Here is a 23,930-nt window from a genome sequence, read left to right as displayed (position 1 = left end):
AATATCAGCTTCGAATCCCGCCGATCGCCATTCATCGAGGAGAAAGATAGACCGCGAATCCACAGGAACTTCCTGGCTGACGTCAGTCTTTCAGCGTGTCCCTCCTCCCCTCGGTGAATGCGATTCCAGGGCTCCGGCTCTCGAAGGAGCAATTAATGATAGGTTTGTAGCTTGAACCCATCCGCTGGAACGTTGAAGACAATATAATTACACTGCAAAGCAAGACACAAGTAGGCAAGCTTCTTCATGTTTCTCGTGCACGGGAGAGAACCGGACAGGCGCCGTTCCTTCGCTTGACCCCAGTTGCTCTCGTCCGTTCTCCCGTACCACTGTTCTTTTATTGAGGTTACATGAATATGCATAAGTTCATTAACATATGACGTCTACATACAAACAAAGAGTACCTTGCCTGTGTGTGTGTGTGTGTGTGTGTGTGTGTGTGTGTGTGTGTGTGTGTGTGTGTGTGTGTGGACCGCTGATCAAAGGGTCAAACATCCTTGGTCAGGAAGAGGGTAGCCTCCCCCTCACCCTAGATGGTTCATCCTAGATAACACGGTGAGGAAGTCCTGCAGTTCATCTAAACAAAGAGCACTTAGACTAGAACAGACGCAACTGCGTTAATCCTACCATAAAACAATAAGACACGGTATGACCTCTCATGCTCCCAAAGTGCTGTCTAATATACACAAAGTTTGCAGACTATCAAGGATCAAAACCTCTACCAATCTACAACTAATTACAAAACTCTAAGCATATAGAAGTAAATATTTCTAAGCATAAATGACAATCAACAATACAAATCTAACACTTACTTTACTCGTTACTTGAAAAAAGTAATCAGATTACAGTAACGCGTTACTTGTAACGCGTTACTGCCCATCTCTGCTGCCTACAATTAAATACAATCACTTATCTAAAATCGGAGCATCTGCTGTGGCAAATGGGTGCAAGCCTTTGACCACAAACTGAGTCACTGCTCGGTGACATTCGTCTATCCTGGCCTGAAAGGAGACGCTACCGGTAGACTGCAGTGAGAACTGCCAGCATCTGAGCCAGACTCTGTCTCTCTCATCATGGTCACCTAAATGCGCAGTAATGGCAGGTTTGTAATAAGGCAGATCGCACTAACATAATATGCACTGTTAGTTGATTATTTACCTGCCGCATTAACAGGAGAGGACGTGCAAACGTTACCGCTGCTGCTGGGTTGAGATTCACGAGTCAGGAGCGGAATTAAAAACACGACATTCATTTAAGGTCATCGTGTGTTTTGTGAGCAAATGCTTTTGCATATTCGTAGTGTGAAACAGTGAAACAGTGGGAACCGGTTCTCAACAAGAACTGGGTTTCGATACCCATCCCTAATAAGGCGCACCGGATTGAAATGCTCAGTAACCCATATGGAAAAGAAATAGTAAAAACTTACATGATTTACTCATGAAAGTGGCCACTTTCTCATTACTTTCATATATTGTTTTACTAAGTATCCAAAACATACAAGTTTCATTATATAATTTTTCAAGGGATCTTATATCTGCTTTTACTCTTGTATGCTTTTCATACAAGTTTCACACAAGACAGATACAAACTTTATAAGATTTATATCAATCTTTTCCATATGGGAAGTGAAACAAAGTCAAACTTTATTAAACTCATTCTTCTTGCTTCCTCCACTTCTGTACCATTGATTCATTAATGCTGTATTCTATCACAGCTGCTCTATTCCCATGTTGTTGCAGTATATTAATGACTAACCTCGTATTGTGGATGGATTATCTCAGTTGTTCTCCTGACTGAAGTTTGGTCCGTTTACAGCATCCTGCCATGCGACTGTATTTGTCTCTAACCATCAGGAACCCTCACGTTAACTTTTATCGAGTGGGAAAAAGTTGGCTTCATCCTCCTGCTTCACTGTGTTTATGCTATGCTAACATAGCTGTGTCGCTAGCAATCACGTAGCACATCATTATATAGCAGCTAGCCCAACTTCAGTAACCCTACAAACTAGGGATGCACCGATACCACTTTTTTGGAAACGAGTACGAGTACGAGTACTTGCATTTCAGTACTCGCCGATACCGAGTACTTAATAGAAACATGATTTAAATTTACAGGTAACAGCTTTAGTCCTATAATTTAACAAAAAAAAAAAAAAAAACCCAAGGGACTGGTTTGGAATTAAGAACATTTATTTAAAATGAAAAGCATGTTGTATGCAACATATTACAGAATAAATAATTATGAAAAAAAAAATTTAAACAGTGACAGTGCAACTCAAGTATTTTTTTCAGTTTATTGTAAACTCTGCCGCTTTGGACAACACAGGGGGCATTAATAAACATCTTTGCTATTTAGTAGAGATGGCACGATACCACTTTTTTATGTCCGATACGATATCATAAATTTGGATATCTGCCGATACCGATATGAATCCGATATAGTGTTTTTTAATCAACAAAACTGTTTTTTAAATATCTTGCTGCATTTTGTATAAGTTCATACTCAAGTTTAAAACAACAACTACACTAAAGCTATTCTGTTATACCTGTATGCAAAAAAAAAATATTTCATAGTTCAGCAATACTGATCAATCTAATAAACTTAAACCTACACCATCCTCCCTATTCTGGTATTTTAAAGAGTACTTAGCGTAAATATTAAGCAACCTAACTAATAGGGTTCCAACTCCCAGCAACAACAAAAATAAATAAATAAAAAATAGGGAACCACCCCTCACGCTCCACCTCATGATGCTTAATCGACCTTAATTTGATGCAGTGTGAAAAAAAATGCACAGAAATCAATTATTTTTCAAGAAATATTAAATAGATTCAACATCTTTCTTCAACAAAATTGCAAACTGCACAGATGGTACCTTCCCAAAGGAAAAAGTACTATAGCTTACAAGGGTATATTAGACTTAACAGTTACTATATACAGTAATTGACTTCTATTCATTTTACATCAAATTAAAACTTTGGGTGTCAGATAATTATTTATTAAAAGCTCGACATTTTAAATGAGAATAAGAAAGAAAAGTATGTCTTTGTGCCCCCTTTTCCCTGTTAATGCCCTATCGGCCCCCCTGGCTAAACTTTGCTAGATCCGCCCCTGCACAGTTACCAGCCGTCAGCTACGTAGAAAAAGATCCTCGAGTAGAAAGTAATATTAAATAAATTCTAACAACAGCTGATCAAGCTTAAACGTGCTGCTGTTGTTCAGCCGCTGGTTTCCTCTTTCTGGTGCAAAGTGGGCCAAAAACAAACAAGAGAGACGGACTAGCGACAGAAAAGCCGATCAGCTGATCGTTAAGCAGTTTCATGATTGAAGTAGCAGCAAGAAGAGGCAGTCGCTCCATATATCGTTTGTTAAGCTTAAAGCAGGAATGCTTTACAAACATTCAGAGATGGACTTACACACTTGCTTTACTTCTCTCGGGATAACTTTGTCGGAGATGAAATGCCGGGTTGCTAGCGAAGCTCCACATGCTATCCAGACCATCGACAGGTCCCGCATGCCACAGCCGCTCTATCACGTGATGCACACTGCTCCGACGTGCTAACGTTCTGAGGTGAGTTACGGCGTGTTGCAAGTTTTGTGAGGTGCTTTCCTGATATTTAATGGATCGGATTACATTTTTTATTTTTCTCCGATATCCGATCCAGTAATTTAGGTCAGTATGGGACCGATACCGATACGTAATATCGGATCGGTCCATCTCTACTATTTAGTGCACAATATTTGAATAAACTAACAACATCCACCAACATAGAACTGTGGCAGTCAGTGCAGCTGAGGTAGGTATTAACATCAAGTCTAAGATGACTCACTTAATGGAGAGAAAAAGTGAGTGGCAGGTTTTTTTTTAAAGAAAAGTAGCTTTTCTGCATTATCAGCAGTCAGACTGTTTCTGTTTTCATCTATAATGTGTGACACTGAGCTGAAAAGCCTTTCACTTTCCACACTGCTACATGGGGCTGAGAGATATTTACTTGTCTGTTTCTCTGTTTAGAAGTCTCACTAGCACAGTCACAGCTGGGATGACATCAGAGGCTAGTGCGTCGTAGCTGCTCACTTTTTTAGTTAGTTCCTCAAAGGGGGCGAGGATGGCAACAGTCGTCTCCATAAGAGCCCATTGGTGAGCGGTGAGATAGTCAGGGAGTTCGTGCTCGGACACATACATGCCCAGCCCTCGCTTTTGCTCAGTGAGGGGCTGGAGCATGTAATACGTGCTGTTCCAGTGCGTCTGTACGTCCTGCTGCAGTCTCTTTATTGGCTGGTTGAGCTGTCCCTGAATGTCCTTGAGGCGGGAGCAGGCTAAGGCGGAATGTTTAAAATGCCCAACTATTTTCCGTCCCACTGCTGTAGCATCAGCTATGCTCCTCTGTGCTAATAAGCGTGGGTAAATAAGCGTGGGTAAACTCTTTGTACTCGTTGTCGTGTTGGGATTTAGGTGCTTGATTAAATTACTTGTGTTAAATGCGCTACCTTTAGAGCCTCCTCTGGACAATTTCGCTGAGCACAATTTGCAGTCCGCCTTTGTTTTCGCGTCTTCGTTCACTTTGAAATAGTTCCACACGGCTGACTTGTCTCGCCTGCCCTTCTCTCAGCTCTGAGCTGCAGCCGGGGCCTGGGGGCGGGCACTCGGGGCCTGGGGGCGGGCACTCGGCGCCTGTGATTAACCGATTACATGCCGCTCAAACATAGACAGGTCTCAGACCGTGGTATCGGTCCCCGGTATCGGGGGACTTTTAACGAGTATGAGTACTTTAGAAAATGTGGTATCGAGGCCGATACCCGATACCGGTATCGGTATCGGTGCATCCCTACTACAAACGTCACTGCTGTTTAGTTTTCTGTCTTCATTTATGTTGGAAGTGATAGCAGAGCTGTATGTTTGAATATTTTCAGAAATCTCTCAGTCAGAACATGCTATATCATGCTTAGCTGGAAACTAGCGAGCTAACTTCCTACTAACTTCATCTCCGTTAAATTTAATAAATTCTGTTTTCATGGATGCCTGGATGTTAAACTTAATTGTTACACCTGGTAAAGCAGCAACGCTGATCATTTTATTAAAGATGAAAGACTTTAGACAGATTTTAACTCTCAGTGATGCTGCAGTGTTAGTTTGACTTTGGGACCTGAAGCTGACGGAGTTTAGGACCCAGATTAGTCCGCGAGGCTCCTGACTACAGCAGCCGTAATGCTCCGACAATCCATCAAGCGGTGCGGCTTCGTAGCTTAGCAAAGTCGCACTAAAACATGTTTTGACAGATTTTTGAGCGGCGTGTAGCACATAAAATCGGTTCGAGGTCAGTAAGCACAACCAGAATTCATACAAAAGGTGCACTGATGATTTTTGAGAAAATTAAAGGATTTTACGTGCACCTTATAGTACGGAAAATTCGGTAGTATAATGCTACCACCACTGTGCTTCACTGTAAACACATAAGCAGTGATGGGAATAACGGCGTTACAAGTAACAGCTGATTGTTCCGCAAACAGTTTGAAATGGTTATTTAAAAAAAAAAAACGGTCAAAGGTAAATGGCTGCAAATAACTTTGTTTGCAAAACTTGTCCATATGATTTTCAAATTGACAATTTATATTTGCTTTTAAAGTTATGAAATATGGTTCAATAAACATGTCTGTGGTTGTTACAGTAAAAATATAACTTTTTCTACTCGGATTTTATGTTTTTTGTCTGATTTTAGATCAGTTGTGTTAATACAGTTTGTCAAAATGAAAACATAACTGTAGATTCAGACACGTGAGGCTGTGCTGAAAATAATGATACCAAACAAGACAAAGTAAATAGTTTGTAAAGGTGAAATGTGGAGGAAACATCAGAAGTAGTTAAAAATGGCCAATTATGACCTGGACCCCAGAGGGTTAAACACTTTTTTAAGTAACGCAATAGTTACTTTTCAAGTAATTAATTACTTTTAGAATCTTGTAACTCTTACTCTTACTTTTTTGAAGAAGTAACTGCTAACTATAATTAATTACTTTTTCAGAGTAACTTGCCCAACACTGCACTGTAATATACAGCACAGTGGGACTAACTATTTCGAGACATTTCAAAGTTCCAGAACGAGGCTTTTTTTAAACATATCTGCAAACGACAACATGTTTCCGTTCTATTGTTTCTGAGAGTTTTGGGTCATGGATGAATGAACAAGTGTAATAGCGTTAGTGTGTGTGTGCGTGCACTTCTATTAGACGCTGACGAACATCAGATATGGTTTTAATGGTGATGGGATGGTTCAGCACCTTCTGCACTGGTTTCTCAGTCTCCTCTCTGCCCAGCAAAGCACCGACTGAGCACAGACAGCATTTCAGAGTTTTGAACAGAACATCTCAGAAGAGCCAGCTGCCTTCACGTGTTAGTGTATCTGACTATTCTTTGTTCTTAAACATTCGTCAGCTCTCCTGATTTGTCCCTTGTGATGGATGTCCCGTGTTTCCTACTCCGACTTTATTCAGAGGCATGAATAAAGCTTGTCTGGGCAAACTGGCATCAGGAATCCTGACCGTGTGTTGAGCTGCAGTAAGCAACGGGGGAGGCCTGGGGTTGTGAGAACCAATACCCACTCTCACCTCTGCCTTGCTGGTTTTAATCCCTCCGTGTTTTTCCTCCTCTCTGCTGGCAGCCGGTTGCAACCTCTCTCACTCCCACGCGAACAACACGGACTCTCTACCTTCCACAGTGGGTGGACAGTAATGGAAACACCACACAAGAAAGGACTAGAACATTGAATGTGAGGCTTTAAAAGTAACATTAGCAAATTAACTGGTTTTGACAGACAGCCGGACTCACAAATTCAGATGATTCATAAATTCAGGAATCCTGACAGCATGTTTTAAGAAAGAGCAGCGCTGGGCGTCACTGACTGACAGATGCTCAGCAAACTGCACATGTACTTGTGGCAGGCCTGCCATTCACAAACTTCCTGTTACATTATATCTCATATCAGCAGCATGCACGGCGTCTGAAAGCTCACAGTGTTGCTTATGCAAGATGATACAGTGCAGCTTGCTCCTGACTCGTAAAGCAGCCGTTCTGCTGTCAGTCCTACCAGTACTTAGTGACACACTCAAACTAAAATGTTATTCACAAAAATAAACTGCAACAGAAAGAGGAAATGTAATGAGCTTTTTCCAGAGGAGCATATTACAGAAAATCTATCCAGGGAAGCCGCAAAACTAGCAATATGATAACTAATAATAGATTTCTGCACTTCTTTTGCTTTAATCGCATTTCGCTCATTATACTTGCAGATTTGTACTTATGGAACCTTTTCAGTGTAGTACTTTTGTTTACTTTTGCAGTACTTCACACTTTGAAGTACTGCATAACTGCTTCTATCAACAGCCACGTGATGTCAAGCTCCTTCCACAGCCTCCAAAACAGTCTGCTCGGGATGCAGCGTGGTAGCAGCTACAGCTGAGTATCAAGTACCCTCAGCAGAGATCTGAGACTCTCGTATGGTTGGGTCTTTTTGTTAGGCTGCACTTCCCGGTGTGCACACAGACGGAGCAGCCTTCATATTATTTCAGTGCTTAATCAGTTCCAACTCTGTCTGACAATCACCATGATTGGTGCTTCACTCCACACATCTGTGCAATGTGACGTGAAACCTGCTAAGAGAAGAACTGCTCTGAAAAAATGCCAGCCTGCTGCTACGACACCGCAGGAAGTTATTCATGGTGGAAATCAGCGAATTACATCGCATTACAGACGAGGTATATTTTTGGGGTGATATGAGCAATCATAGGGTGTATATAATCGAGAATAATTTAATTACTATGGGTATGAATAATTAGAATGGCTGTAGGTCAGAAGGCTGGGCAGGTCATCAGGTCATATGCTGATCGCAAGGTTGGTGGTTCAATCCCTGGCTGCTCCAGTCTGCAGGCCAAAGATATTAACCCCAGTATTATAGATTCTAACAGATTTTATCTATCTATCTATGTGTGTGTATATGTATGTATATATATATATATATGTGTGTATGTGTGTGTGTGTGTGTGTGTGTGTGTACAAACCAAAAATAGCCTATAAGTTTCTCTTGTCTTGCAGCCTAAACCTCGTGCATTCTGTCCATTGAATCTGAAGTTGGACTGTTGTTTCCTTAATAAAGTTTATTAAAACTCACTGTGTGACTGCACGAACAAAGAGAGGAGGTGTTGGACAGCAAAACAGAGAAAGCGTGGAGAAGGAAGTGTGAATCTCAAGAAGATAATGTTGAAACACGCACACATAACACTGTTAGTGTGTGTATGTCTGCGAGAGATTAAAGGCTTTAACATGAGTTTTTATGGTGTCAATGAAGCCGAAGATTTCCATATAATGAATGTGTGAGCTTGAAAAAAATTGTCCGGCAGCCTCGCCTCTGTCAGACTTCAATGTAGCTGCCATCACCTGTGTGTGAATGACTGAATGTAGTCTAAAGTGCTTTGGAGTCCTTAGGGACTGAGTAAAGCGCTATACAAGTACAGGCCATTTACCAAGTTAAAGAAAATACTCATGTAAAAACTGAAATACTAATTTAAGTAGTAAAAAGTAATCTAAGTAGTAAAAATGAAAAGGTACAGGCTCTGAAATGTACTCAGAGTAAGAATGTAAAAAGTAGCTCTTTGAAGGACGTTTCTACCAGCTGTTTTTCTGCAGAGCTAATTCAACCTCGTGCTATATTAACTTAATATTAAAATAATAATGGACATGGGAATAAAAACTCTTTTTTTTAAACTTCCACACCCAAACAGAAACATGAGTTTCGTGTACAGGCTGAGATCAGCTGACCTCCTGCTGCTGAGGTTTACAGCTCTGTGGATTTACACAACTGAATTCAACGACATGTAACCCTGTATTTCACCATCTGTCTGATCTCCACTCACTACACTGACAGTATACTGTTTATACTGCCTGCATATTAGACTGAATACAGTTAACATAAAGGTTGAATTCACTGAATGAATCTAAGCATCATCGCCTTAAATTCAAGGTCATCTTGATGTAGCCTAACCATCAGAAACATTGCTTTTGAAATGACCTGCTGCCCTTGAAATGTCACCCGCTTTATCCTCACGTCTTTTCTGTAGCACGAGGTTAGATGGAGCTTATGGACATGAGCAAAGATGCTGTTTCAGATCATCCGGACCCCCTTTAACCCCAGAGCATAGAGCTAAAAAAAGGAGACATAGATTAGTCTTCGTGTGGGATACCAGTGATGGAGGCACCAACAGAACTGGTCTTTGTATTATTGTTACCTTCATCGAGGCTTAGCTCGGTTTGATGTTTGAAGAAGTGAAAACGTCCCCTCAGATCCATTAAACCTAAAGTAATGAGCCTGATTTGAAAATTTGTGTTAAGATAAGTGTAAAACTGAAACGCTGTCAGAAAAATATTTACTCAAGTGCGGGTACTTTACATTTCTAATGCTAAAGGTGGGAAGCAGCGAGCAAGAGACGGGGAATTTGAGCTGGAAAGTATCAAAGTAGAAAGACTTTCATACTTGTGGCACGGGTATTTGTGCCCTCGGCTTTTCTTCTATTTTGCATCCTGCTCAACTTCAGGGTTTTGGGGTTTTTTTTGCCTGCATTCAACTCACCTAAGTTGCAATTACATTTGAAGCCCTGCCCTGACCCTCCCTGTCCCTTCTACATCTGCTGCATCATGTAACTTGGACTGCAGTCTTAATCATAGCAGACGCTGCATCTCTTTATTTGAAAAGCTTTGATCACAGCTTGAAAAAGCCAAGGTTGCAGCTCAGCTAGTGCAGAAAGGGGACGGAGTCAGGTCTGCTATGTCTGTAGCTCTGCACACAGCTATCCCTGCAACGGTTCATTTTAGTTAGAAACAGATGCAGGTTGGTCTCCATGCCAACCCGCCTGACCCCGTGACCCTAGCAGGCTCTCCCTTTCCCCGCTTTCGCCCAACCTCCTCACACCTTACACAGAAGACTAGGAAGCAGAAGCCACGGAGAAGCGAATCCTCAGGAGACTGAGTCGAATTACACCAAATCTGTTTGAGCCGATTTAGAGACCCCGATCCTCTTCACAGTTTTAGGAGCATCCAAGATCCATCCACACCTGCAGGAAGCAGATACTGCAGAGACTCACTGCAACACTGTTTCTTTTGTTGTCTTTCCAGGACACATTCATCTTCATAGCAAATAATACCAGCTCACAGCAGCATCATCTCACTGCTGCTGTCCTGGCTCACAGTGCCTTTTCCTTAATGTTGAGGCTATTCAAAGCCAATTCTAAAAATGTTGTGACGCTGTGTGAAATGTTAATAAAAATGATCATTTGCAGATTTCATATATATATATATATATATATATACACACACACACATACACGGGCACTGATGACAGGTTAAGGATTTCCAGAACACGTAAATAGCGCAAAGCGGCAAAAACCTCCTGTGACGCAGCACTGAGCTGTGGTGTAATTATGGCACCATCTTTCTTTTATTTTGAACTGAAATACTAAATATTTACATGATTTAAATTGCACAACAATATCTGTATAAACTCTTAAGGTAAACAATGACGTTTTCTTTCCTCCACGTCTGATCACGACTTTTATTTGAGATCATTTGCTGCCACAAACACTGTCCAGAAGAGCGGCAGAAATTGCTGCATAATTGCTGCTTTGTCACCTGTTTGGCAGCAGACGTGATTTCCTTGTGAGAACTGGGCACTACGAGGAGTGAGTGGGAGGAAAGAGCAAGTGCTTCCCATCTTCTGTGGTGAAGTCATTCTCGTCTTTGCCATTTGTCATCTCTCTGTGCTATTTCTGCCTTTCAGTCTCCTCCATCTGTCTGTGTTGTTTCATCACTGTCCGCCACTATCTTGCTTTTACTTTTCTGACTGCACCTGCTTCATCAGCAGCGACGTGACTCATAAAGTCACACAGGTATAGAGCCTTAGAAGTGGATTAAAATAGCTGGCGCTACGTTTATATCAGGCGTCAGGCTGGAAATATCATATCTGTATTTGTGCACAAGTTAAAAGTGGCATCATTAACTTTACCTATATATGGCACTGGCTGTGTAAAAGAAACAGTCAGTGCTTGGTAGTAAGATTATGTAGTACACTACCAGCCAAAAGTTTGGACACAACTTCTCATTTAATGATTTTTCTTTATTTTTACTGCTCTACAAACTGAATACATCAAATATATGAAGATATATGGAGTTATGTATTAATGGTGTTGGGACCATCAGGTTGGTGCACAGCTGACAGCCTCGTTTGGCAACTGTTAGAGTTCATATTATAGCAAACAGCTGAATAAAGGGAAACAACAGCCCATCATTACTTTAAGAACTGAAGGTCAGTCAGTCAGAAAATTGCTAAAACGTTGAATGTGTCCCCAAGTGCAGTCGAGGACGCCCAGGAAAGGAAGTGCGAGAGTCCCTCTGCTGCTGAGCCTCAGAAATCGTTAGCAGCAGCTCAGATCAGAGCCCAGATAGATGCTGCACAGAGCTCCAGCAGCACACACATCTCTGCATGTTCAGAGCAGACTGTGTGAATCAGGCCTTTACGGTCAAACAGCTGCTGAGAAACCACGACTGAGGAAAAGCAACAAGCAGACATGTTTGGACTAAGAAACACAAGGAGTGGACATTAGACCATCTGTGCTTTGGTCTGATGGGTCCAGATCTGAGATCTTTGGCTCCACCTGCCGTGTCTTTGTGCAGAAAAGGTGAACGATGGTCTCTACATGCATGGTTCCCACCGTGAAGCATGGAGGAGGAGGTGTGATGGTGTGGGGGGGCTTTGCTGGTTTCACAGTTGGTGATTTATTCCAAACTGAAGGCACACTGAACCAGCATGGCCACCACAGCATCCTGCAGCCACATGCCATCCCATCATTTATTTTCCAACAGCACAAGGACCCCAAACACACCTCCAGGCTGTGTGAGGCCTCTGTGACCAAGAAGGAGAGTGATGGAGGCCTGGCCTCCACAGCCACCTGACCTGAACCCAGTGGAGCTGGTTTGGGATGAGATGGAGCGCAGAGTGAAGGCAAAAATCGGGTTCAAATAGCTAATAGCTTTACTAACATAGTAGCCCTTAATGCGATCACACCATCGTTCAGTCCTTTAATACTAAACTAGTGCACAGTGTTTTTCCTGCTTTGTCTGCAGCAGCAGTATTGCTTTCATTATGTGTTTAACCTCTTCATATTTTCCCACACTGCAGTTTTATCTTCCTTCATCAAATCAGCTGCTCTGTTCTGTAACTGTGATTGGTCAGAGGCAGCCAGCAGCACGTCTTTCACATGAACACACAGAGGAAACCCTGAGTTAGCATAGCGAGCTGAAAACCAGACTAAGTGAATCCAAAGATGGAAAATACTTTTTGTACGTGGAACTGGCTTCGTTGCAGGGCGCGTGTTCACCGTCACGTTAAATGTAACTGCTCCCCGTGCTGTAACCAGTGCTGTGACGCAATCACAGGACCGCGGTGTCATCGGTGAGTGCAAGGTTGTGAGCAGACGATTGCCTCCACCAGCGTCAGTCAGGCAGACCATAAACAATAATATAAACATGTAATACGTATGACTACGTGTGGCCACGGTGCCTCCAGCTGTCTGCAGAGTAGAACTGCTGCTTTAAGCTAAAGCAGTTTAAGTAGAAAGCAAACATAGTGTATGCAGTTGGCCAGTTGGAGGCACCTCATCCATCAGCTGATGTAGGTTAGTATTGAAATCACCTGGGATTGTTGGATGAGCTCAAACTCTGTTGTATTTATTTAAAGAAACCTAAAACACTTCACTATAAACTGATTTCATCAACAGAGATGGTTTTATGGCATGAAGGTATGAGACAATCCACCACCAGTTATTGCTGAACACATACTTAAACATGATCTATAATTATGACAGATGCACAGTAGTGACACAGACATCTAACCTGTGTGTCATCTGTCAGGCCTAAGGCTACCAGCATTATTAAAGTCATCAATCAGAGTTTACACGTTCATGCAAATATATAATATTATTGTGTACACATCCCACACAGCAAACGCCGTTAGATGCTTGCGCGCCTCCTGTGAAATGACCAGCAACCTGTTGTAGTTGCAGCTGATTTAAAAAACGCTCGTTTAGAGAGCAGCTAGTTGGCTTCACATGGTTCACGTTCAGGCTCAGGGCTGAGCAACATGGACCAAAAATCACAACTCAGTATTTTCAGGCTGAATGGACGTCCAAGATGTATTTTACAGTTTAGCTATGAAAGCAGCATCGGCTGTATGGAGTGGTTGAAGAGTTACGTTCCTTTGAAGCTGCGTCGTATGAGATCCTCACCCACAGTCAGTGTGTGGTGCTACAGTAACACTGTGGAGAACAGTGCTGGACACTGTAGCACAACCAAAACGATCCCAGCTGTGTGCAATGAATTGTCGTTGCCTTTAAATGATTGCTTTGAATAAGAGGAGCAATCAACTGAGGTCAGCTGATACGTTCAAAACAACATTGGTGCACCAAGATGGCGATAAACAGCTTCAGCTATCAGCTCATGTGTGAATGGGTCACGTGTCAGTTACATTATCCAGTCCAGCCTGAAGCACATTACATTACACAAGTACATTAGTTCCCCCACAAACAGTGACACAGTTGCTGCAGGATGGCAAAATGAGCAATCTGCACACAGCTACCACTGCAACGGCAATCTTGCTTTTATATCGTTTTATAACCAGAATACAAGTAGCTGCCAACCAGGTGACCCGAGTCCCCTATTCAGTCTAGTTCAATGCAATTAAACAACAACAGTCTCCTCAAGGTGCTTTGTATTGTGAGGTAGAGACCCTGCAATATTAGACAGATGATGCACTGTGACAAGCCCTTGGCAACAGCAGGAATGAAAACGTCCTTTTTAACAGGAAGAAACCAGCAGAACCAGTCTCAAAGAGGGGCAGCTGACAGCCTGGACCAGTTGGGCTGTTAGGAAAGCAGAAAGCAGAGTTTAATCATTACTAATGATGACATACAGTAGTACTGTATAAGCTCACAGGGAGAGAAATGATGTAGCAGCAGCACAGCTAAGGGATCGATCAGGGTCACCTGAGCTTAATCCAAAAGAAAAGTTTTAAGTCTAATTTTAAAGGTAGAGCGTGCGTCTGTCTCTCCAAACTAGGAGCTGGTCCCATAAAAGAACTTTTAAATAAACTATTGAGTAAGGAAGACATTTAAAATGAAATCTTTAAGATTGGATGTGGATTATTTGAGATTTTGTATGTGAAGAGAAAGAATTTAAATTCAATTCTCAACATGGAGTCAATGAAAAAAGGAGCTAACCTGTGATATTCTGTAACTATGTTTGTGTGAGACACACTCTTCAAATCTGTCAGATAGATGTGATTCACACACTACAGCTCAGTACCTTTCACGGTGTGATCTCTGTGTCAGTGCTAACGCTGCACTGAGGTCTGACACAGGTCCACTGGTTTATCCGTGAATCCTGACTGAAGCTCCTCAGATAAAACATCCTTTGTAAATAATCACTTAACTGTTTGACAAATATTCTTTCACCAGTTTTTGAAAATAAAAGAGGGTTTGATGTATAATTAGCTGAGACAGCTGGATCAAGTAAAGACTTTTTAAGTAATGGTTTGATTACCGCCACCTTAAAAGCCTGTAGTATGTATCCTGTTTAGAAAGATAGATTAATCATTTAAAATGTAAGCGTTAATTATTGTACTTACTGGCACGACTGTGATTATTTGTCTCTGATGGTTAAAACTTTATCTGTGGCGACAGTCTTCAAATCATTGCTCTCGAAGGTTAAAGGAATATTTGGCTCAACAGAGCTTTTTGTCAGCTTTATTCCCGTTTTCCTCGATCAGTGACAAACAGTACGATGTTCCAGGTTTATGGAGGCCTTTTATAGAGTAACAAGTTCTCCAGGACAAATGAAGATCTGTTAAATTAGTGAAACCATTTCCTGTTTGAGTGTTATAACAGGAAGTCAGATTTCTCCTGAAGAAATCACTTAATGAACATAACCTTAATTTCAGCACAGTCCCACACTGCTTTAGGAAAATTACCGACTTCATATTAATTTTAGCCTCTGGGTGTTTCCATCATCACAGATGAGTTGCACTGACTGGTGCAAATCGTCATGTTGAATGCTGATGAAAAACTGACCTTTATTTGGTGATTTCACAAGATTCCAACAGAAAGTCCATAATTCAGACTGAAGACAGACACGGGGATACCCTCAGGCAGAACAGCCACACAAACTGGGAAGACAAATGATGCCAGAACCAAGAACACATGTAAGCTCAGGCCTTACATACACAGGAGACTAACTGCGGAAACAAAAGTCAGCTGGAGGAAAACAGGTGATCAGAGTCAAACTAAAGAGACAAAACTAAACACAAGACAAGAGACTGGGAAACTAAAACAGGAAGTTACTAAACACCAGACACAGAGACAAGACTCACGGGGGGGGCGGGGACTAACACCGAGTTGCATATAAACAATAACCGAGAGCAGAACCAGAAACTAAGACTAAGAAACAAACAGAAAGCCAAGCGAGATATCAAGAACTACATAAAGACTACACAGTAACCAAAATCTGTAAATAATAACTCAGATGCCAAAATATTAAGTCCCATGAGTGAAGTGCTGGGTCAGAGGTCATGATTTTAAATCATGCTTTTTATTTGTTTTTGTTTCTAATGTCTCTGTAAAGCACTTTGAATCACCTTGTTGTTGAATTGTGCTATACAAATAAGCTTGCCTTGCCTCTTATTGCAACATGTTGGTGATCTGCTTTGGCACTCTGTCTCAGTTGGACCGTGATCGCTTGGAAATTGCCTCCAACTTTTCAAATCGCCATGCGATGGAAAGTGTTGCCCAGAGGTTGAGGGGTTACATGCTCAACCTCGGGCATCAGACCGACCAGCCTCCACTGACAAAGACTCATTTTACATCTCATACAAGCTTTTAGTGCCACCTTATATATTAGTTGTTTTCTTTCATGTAACTTTGTAACTTTTAATGGATTCGTTTAGATTCAGCTCCTGTTTTCTTTGAGGTAAATGTGACACTCATGCAGCAAATTTGTCTGCAGCGGTGCCTCAAACAGACAATGATGTTAAATGTATAGAGTGAAGGTGAGACAGTGTGAGAGCAGACAGAGGAGATCTGAGTTTATCAGACGGTGACAGACCTGATGGGAGACAAGTGGCACTAATTAACTTTTGCTTTCATTAGATCTTCTAATGAATTCAGTGGCGATAGCTCCAGAGCTGCCTGCCACTACCCTGAAGACACTCAGTATGTTTTCTTTGTTAAAGAACACAAATATAAATAAACAGAAAGTAAACCTGTGTAAATGCTGTATGTACTGCTCACAACCAAAGATACTGAGTGATCTAACTGATTGAGATGAAGTGCTTTCATCGTGAGGGACAAAACAATGAGATTAGCTCAAATTGATGGGATGTAGTTTGGGTCAAACTGAAGCAAACTAAAGTGTAACAGTGTGAAAAGAATGAAATGAAAGTAGGCGTACCGTATATGCAGAGGAGAATAAGAGCGAGAGTCATTACTGTAGCTTAAACTTCCCGATTTAGTGCTGGAACAGCAGCGTGTCACTGTGCTCCTCAGGAAGTCACGTCCTTCTTGAACTGCAGATGAGTCGTGGTGTTCGAAGCACTGAAGCTGAGCCTGTGAGACGCTGCTTCTGCACTCAGTTCACACAGGCTTTCTTGTACTGTGAACCAAGGGCGTAGATTTGGTTTTGGCATTGGTGGGGACGGATGATTCAACCACCGAACCTGCCCCGTTTCTTTTTTTCCCTTTTTGTCGTTGCTTCTTGATAAATAAAGGAGAAAGATACTTGCCTACATGTGCTATTCTACATGCTTTTAAACCATTTAAAATCACAATTCATAGTTTTATATGTGAATTATATAATGTTAAATTACTATTAAACAAATGACTAAGTATTTTAGACTTTAGTTTACTTCAGCCATATTCCATATAACTCAGGTATCATACAAAAATAAAAATAGAGTGTGACAATAAAAGAATATGACTTTAAGGACTTAACAACATTACTTCAGTTACACCAACATCTCTGACACATCAGCACTAAGGGAACACTGAGTGACCTGCTGGGTTTGGTCCATAAAACTACTCGTCTAAGATGACCACAAAGTAAAAGATCTCTCAGCAACATTATGCAACATTTTAGGCACTATTGCCCCGATCAGATCAGTGAGCTGGGATGTTTTATTCTAAACATGAACTACGGTTACAGCAACATGGACTACTGGTGTCCCACACAACAACTCAACGTCCACTATGTGAAGCAGCCAAACACAGGCCTTCTCCTCTCGTTAACTGAGATAAACTGCTGGCATATTGGTTTTACATCTATACTGTCCAGTCTGTCCTAGTGGACACACAGCAGCATTGTTTAATCTCATTTGAGTCATTGTTGACCTTAGCCATGTTTTTAGTCTTCTGAGAGCACTGAAGCTTCTTTCATCCTCAGTACCTGCGTTTTATCCTCAGATTAAAATTATTATTCTGTGCTTGATGTGCCTCACCTTTGGCCCTGGCTCTTCCCCTCTGACTGCTGTAGGAACAAGGAGGCAGTGAGCACGTTGTATAAAGGGAGCGGACACACAAAGCCACGGGCAAGGGGAGAAGACACTGGACGGGAGTCGGGGAGCACACGGGGATTTATTATTGGATTGTATTTTCTTCACTGTGAATAAACGCACCGTTTGCATTGCAAGAGTCCAGCGTTCGGGTCCTCCTTCCCCACATCCCCACGGTCTGCCAGCGCAGCCGTGACAAGTTGTTACTGAAGCCTGATAGAAGTTGCCTTTAAGTTTGTCTATATTTTTGGATAGCGTGTTTCTGGTCTTCCACAGATTATCCACGGGGTTCAGCCAAGTTGGCTAATCGATCAGTCTGACCAATAACAGTCTTGGTACCGTCGGTAGGTGACCAGTCCCACTGGAAAAGGAAATAAAGGTAAAGGAGAAAGTGTCTCCACAAAGCTTTTCATGGAAGTATGACATCCTGGTAACGGGCTGCACTGACTTTGGACTGAATAAAACACAGTTGACCAAACACCATCGATACACGACATATTGCCACCTGATAAAATAACACATTGATTTGTGCCATATAAAAAGTGAGAAATGTCAATTCAGACTCTTTGTCAAATGTACACTAAAGAATCAATTTACATCAGCAGCCTAACAACTGTCGTGATAATAAATACTAGTTAATCTATAGCACCAACTCATCAGTCAGTCACCTGTGACCTCGCCTCTTCACCTCTGTCACCTGATGAATGACAGTTAGACAAATACATGCAGTCACACATGTGCTTCAAATACAGTCATGAACCAACAAGTCATCATCCAGTTTCACCTGTGATCTTGTGTCACCATTACTCTCTGTGTTGGTTCTGCTGTCACCTGACAAATAGGACAGAATAAGAATAAAATGTGCAGCTGCTTCAGTGTTTCTGTCACTTTGTGCAGATCTTCATCAGTAATGTTTGTAGGCTGAGTGCATTTTTAAAACAAGTTGTGCAAACTGCACTACAAGGTGGAATATTTCCACCCTCTCCCCGTCCCTTCCGTCCATGCCAAATCTACACCCTTGCTGTGAACTCATTTTTGTATTTTGCATTCGAACCTTTTCTCTTAGTGTTTCATAGTGTTTATATTAATTGTATTTCAGCTCCATATGCTTGCTAGCCATCCCTTTACAGCTGTTGTGTGTGTGTTTCCTGGTTGCTTGGTACCTGCTGGTGCTTGACGACTTTGGCATGCTGTTTCTGGTGAATGGACTTTGTCCTAAGATTTAATGTCACAGCTGTTCCTAATGTTTGGGCAGAGAAATCTGAACGTTGTCATGTTTACACTCTTTCTGGACCTCAAAAACAAGCAGAGATAACAATGTGTGAGATTCAGGTGTTTACTTACAAAGTGATGGGAAAACATTTAAACAGACATTAACACAGTTACATGTAAATACATATTAGCTGCCGAGCTTCAATGTTTTTGGTGATTAATGACCCTTGAATGTATTTCATACTTTTTTTGATCACTACTGGCTTTTATTTATTTATTTATTTTAACTTCTTGGCTTTAAACATATTATCTCCTCCTGCTGGTGATGCATGCGTGTACATTTCACACTTTGGAATAGCATGAAATGGACACGGTGGACCAGCGTGTCGGCATATTTTGCCATGATACTGGGTTTCCAGCCATCTACACACACACGCACGCACGCACACACACACACGCGCACGCACTTGTTTTCATATCTTGGTGAGGACATCTCATTGACATAATGCTCTCCCTAGCCCCTAACCCTAAACATCAAAACTGAATGCCTAACCCTCAGCCTAAACCTAACCAAAGCCTAACTGTAACCCTGATGCTAAAATCACATTTTGAGCCTCAAAAATGTCTTCAAACTCATGGGGACGCTCAATTTGTCCCCATAAGTGACTGTCGGTCTCCACAAGTATAGCATCACGCCATCTGTCCTCACAAAGATGTCTAAACATGTACACACACACACACACACATCTGTCTGGGAGCTATCAGCTGTAGGTATGGCTAGTGAAAAAGTGCATTTTACATTTACTCAGGTTATGTTTGATCATCTAAAACATTTAAGTGTGACAAATATGTAAAAAACTGAAATCAGGAAGGTCTAGTTCAGCACACGCAGCCACAGTCATTGCTGAAGGGCTGGCTGTTTACAGAGTGTCGTATCAAAAATTCAGAAAATAAAATAAAATACTAAAGCCTTGAGAAGATTATCAAGAAAAGCGAATGAAGTTAGAAGTTCAGAGCGATGTGAGACTGATGTCTGTGCATTGTGACTGACTACACAGCTGTTGCTGTCCCAATATGAAACCACTCCTGAGCCAGGGACAATGTCAAAAGTAGTGGAATAAATAGAAAACTTCTCTTTTTAGATGCATTTTATTTGTAAATTAAGTTCCAGGGGTGTGAAGTGTTTGAAGACCAGTGAGAAGTTTCCACAGTGTGTGAACAGTTGCTTTGTCTTTGGTTGGTATCGATGGTGTTTGGTCAACTGTGTTTTATTCAGTCCAAAGTCAGTGCAGCCCGTTACCAGGATGTCATACTTCCATGAAAAGCTTTGTGGAGACACTTTCTCCTTTACCTTTATTTCCTTTTCCAGTGGGACTGGTCACCTACCGACGGTACCAAGACTGTTATTGGTCAGACTGATCGATTAGCCAACTTGGCTGAACCCCGTGGATAATCTGTGGAAGACCAGAAACACGCTATCCAAAAATATAGACAAACTTAAAGGCAACTTCTATCAGGCTTCAGTAACAACTTGTCACGGCTGCGCTGGCAGACCGTGGGGATGTGGGGAAGGAGGACCCGAACGCTGGACTCTTGCAATGCAAACGGTGCGTTTATTCACAGTGAAGAAAATACAATCCAATAATAAATCCCCGTGTGCTCCCCGACTCCCGTCCAGTGTCTTCTCCCCTTGCCCGTGGCTTTGTGTGTCCGCTCCCTTTATACAACGTGCTCACTGCCTCCTTGTTCCTACAGCCTTCCAGAAAAAAAACACAGAGGAGCCGTTAGTACACTTGTGTCAAAACGGACATCTAGCAGAGAAATTGACGGGTAGCCTCACGCAACGATCCCACGTTGATGGGAGCTCAGCCACTCTCTAAAGCAGGGGTGAGGAACTCCAGGCCTCGAGGGCCGGTGTCCCTGCAGGTTTTAGATCTCACCCTGGGTCAACACACCTGAATCACATGATTCGGTCATTACCAGGCCTCAGGAGAGCTTCAGGACATGCTGAGGAGAACGTTTAGCAATTTGAATCAGCTGTGTTGGATCAAGGACACATCTAAAACCTGCAGGACACCGGCCCTCGAGGCCTGGGTTCAACACCTGTGCTCTAAAGTAACTCCCTCCAGACGAGGCCAATCAGCTGCAGGTGTGTGGCATCATCCTAGGTGTGGCCAGCCTCCTGGCAGGGCCCACCCACCAGGGTTGATGGTGCCTGTACACTGGCCTACCAGATACACCTGTACCCCCCCCCCCCCCACACACACACACACCAGCAAGCAGGAAAACAAGGGACAGCAGCACAATACATTCAATATACATATAGCATATAATATCAGTCCAAATCTGCTCATGGACCCTGGGTCTGAGGAACCCAGGGTCCATGACTCAACACAGTGCTGCAAGCTTATTGGCTCCATGTTACGCCACACTGATCCAGTAATTCATGGACTCAACATACTAAGTGTGTAAATTAGTGCATTGTTGGTCATTTCTGTATGTTAAAATACTTTTTCATTGATATTAGGAAATATTCTAATAATGTGTGATGGTGGATTTCTGAATGACCAACGTGGACAGCCGGATCTTTAAACTGGCGTTGAAAAACCACACACAGCTATGCTTGTCATAAATCTAGAGTTATCAGCAGAGGTATCGAAGGGGCGACTCGAAGGATTCGGCGAATGTTTTAAACCAAAATGAAAACATTTTGCATGGCGAGCATGTTTTGGTAGTATTGAAACGAGCCTTCCGCTGCTCTGTGGTCCCAGCAGCACTTATTTCACAGTGTTTTCTTCCATAGCCCTAGAATGATGCTAATTATTCGTGTAATAGCTTGGATTTGATGATTCATCAGAGCCACAGACACCCAGAACATGAATTAACAGGCCAGTTGTAAGGAGAGGCAGCAGGATGAGCTGATGCTGGGTGCGGTTCCTCCCGTGGGAGAGCTGCTTGCATCCTGTCCTCAATTCTTGTGTTTCCACAGAAACAACCGTGCATCAATATTCCCTCCCTGCAAACCTTCACTTCTTCTTCTGCTGCTAATCCTGGCGATCCTCTTCTAATAGGATAAAGGACAGTTTTACATGAGAAAGTATTACCAGCAAGACGTCCCCAGAGGCTAATGTATTAATCTGCCAGACAGAAGCTGCTGTGAATGTACTGCACAGACAGCTTTGTGAGTGAAAATCTCCAAGCCTCTGAGCAACCCTCTAAGGTGCCTAGAGTAGCAATAAAAGCAGACGATTGCACCCATAAAGCAGGTTTTTCCCAGCATCGCAGAGAATAACATTGTTGTCGGTCTGTAATATTATGTGGTAGATTCACCTCACAGAGCAAAAGCAAGCAGAGAACCACAAGTGCTCAAACCTGACATGAATCACATATTTCAGATGGGCTTTTTAATAAATATAATCTTTGTGGCTTCTGTATATATACACTGAAGCTCATTTGGATCCAGAGCATCTGCAGACACCTTTATTTGAAATAACGGTGCATTAATAAAACATGCTGCGTATTAAAAACAGTCTCTGAGTAAGTACGAGCTAAATTCTCTGTTTGCTTTGGCTGAAATAATTGTGTCACAATCTTGCTTTCAACATCAGCCCTAAAGCTCATTATGGCTGAGCACTAATGCAGCAATTACAGAGGGAGGGAGGGAGACGGCTAATGGATGGGTCACAGCTAGGAAGAGACTGTTTACCTCAATTTCTCCCTCATTTTCTGCATATGAGTCAGTGCCCTTCTGTACTTGTGCCTCAGCTCATATACTAATGTCCTGTTCGTAATGCATTTGTTCTTCCACATAGTCATCTTGCAGCTGCACGCTGAGGTTACCGCCGGCAACCCTCTAAATATGTCAGGGTGTTTCACTAATAACTTTATCTATAAAAGCCTGCAGGTGGAAATCAGAGGTCAGCTGCAGCAGCACCCATGTGCACATAAACACTGCTGTGCAGCTCACTTGCAGAGAAATGACACATGTAGTTTTATATTCTCAAACCAGCTGCATGTTTAATAATTAGCAGAGTTACCACTTTGCAGTTCAGAGGAAAATCTTTGATAATTCCACATTGATTGGAAATTGCCATTAAAGGATGAAAGCAAAATCAAAAGAACTGTAACAGAACATGTTTGTGCTCATCAGGTTCCTTTCATTGCGACTTCTCACATTCGTGGGAAAATGTGAAAATGAGGTTTTGTCTGCCTTTTCTTTCAAAAACAAGTTTGTCTCTGTTCAAATAAGTTTGAGTCAGTAGTAATTAGACAATCCGCAATCAGTGTACTCACAGGCACTGCTAACAGCAAGCCACCTCCCTAATGTTCTCTCTACCCACTGCCTTGATAGCCTGGTCGCTGTTGTAGTCCTGCTTTTTTTCGTTTTATGAATCAATAAAGATTTATCAAGTACATAAAGTTAAAAAAAATACATTAACACTTTAAAACACTGTATTTCTTGTTGGAAGAGCACAATCTTCCTCTGTGCTGCCACGTCAGCGCTCAGTGCTACAAGACCGAGTGGATAGCGTAGAGATACAAACACTAGAACAGACTATAACAGTGTTCAGCTGATAAAAATGCTATCGTCTCAGCCATTTGGCGTGTTTGGTTGTGCTGACCACAAGCTTTTCAGGCTTTATTTCATTTAATGTGATAATTATGTCAGTCTCCATCTTTCTTGCTGATTCCTTCAATTCAAAATTGAGCTGTTATCTCTTCTCCTCCACTTTGTGTATACTTTCCTCTGGTTGCTCTCCTGTCAGTATTGTCAGTATTAACTCAGCTGCCTGCTGTCCCTGCAGCTGCCGTCGAGGCCTGCCTGGGTCACCTGCTGAAGAGACGAGCTGCTGGGTTTCTCCGCAGCGACAAGATCGCAGCCCTCTTCACCAAGGTCGGCAAAGTCTGCGACACCGCCGGCGAGGTTTGCCGTAAAGTGCAGGAGCAGCTCCAGCAGCAGGCTGATCTTACCAGGTTGGTCACGCAGATGTCGCCAACCCCTCCTGTTGCTTTGCTTTTACTGTCTGCTGTGCTGAATTCACCCAAATCTGTCCCGAGGCAGCCATGACGCATCGCTTACTAAAT

At 42.3% G+C, this 23,930-nt stretch overlaps 1 protein-coding gene across 3 annotated transcripts in view; it reads left to right on the top strand.

Annotated features, from left to right (window-relative positions):
* sgsm2 (small G protein signaling modulator 2) overlaps positions 1-23,930 on the top strand; it is a 102,841-nt gene that overhangs the window by 37,809 nt on the left and 41,102 nt on the right. For all 3 annotated transcript variants that reach the window (XM_026193763.2, XM_026193761.2, XM_026193762.2), the window contains exon 3: positions 23,651-23,819. In XM_026193763.2, coding sequence (XP_026049548.1) covers positions 23,651-23,819 — 169 coding nt within the window. The remainder of the gene's footprint in view (positions 1-23,650; positions 23,820-23,930) is intronic.

This window comes from Astatotilapia calliptera, chromosome 14 (genome assembly GCF_964374335.1).
Source record: "Astatotilapia calliptera chromosome 14, fAstCal68.1, whole genome shotgun sequence".
Classification (NCBI taxonomy): domain Eukaryota; kingdom Metazoa; phylum Chordata; class Actinopteri; order Cichliformes; family Cichlidae; genus Astatotilapia; species Astatotilapia calliptera.
This window is presented reverse-complemented; position numbering and strand designations above follow the sequence as displayed.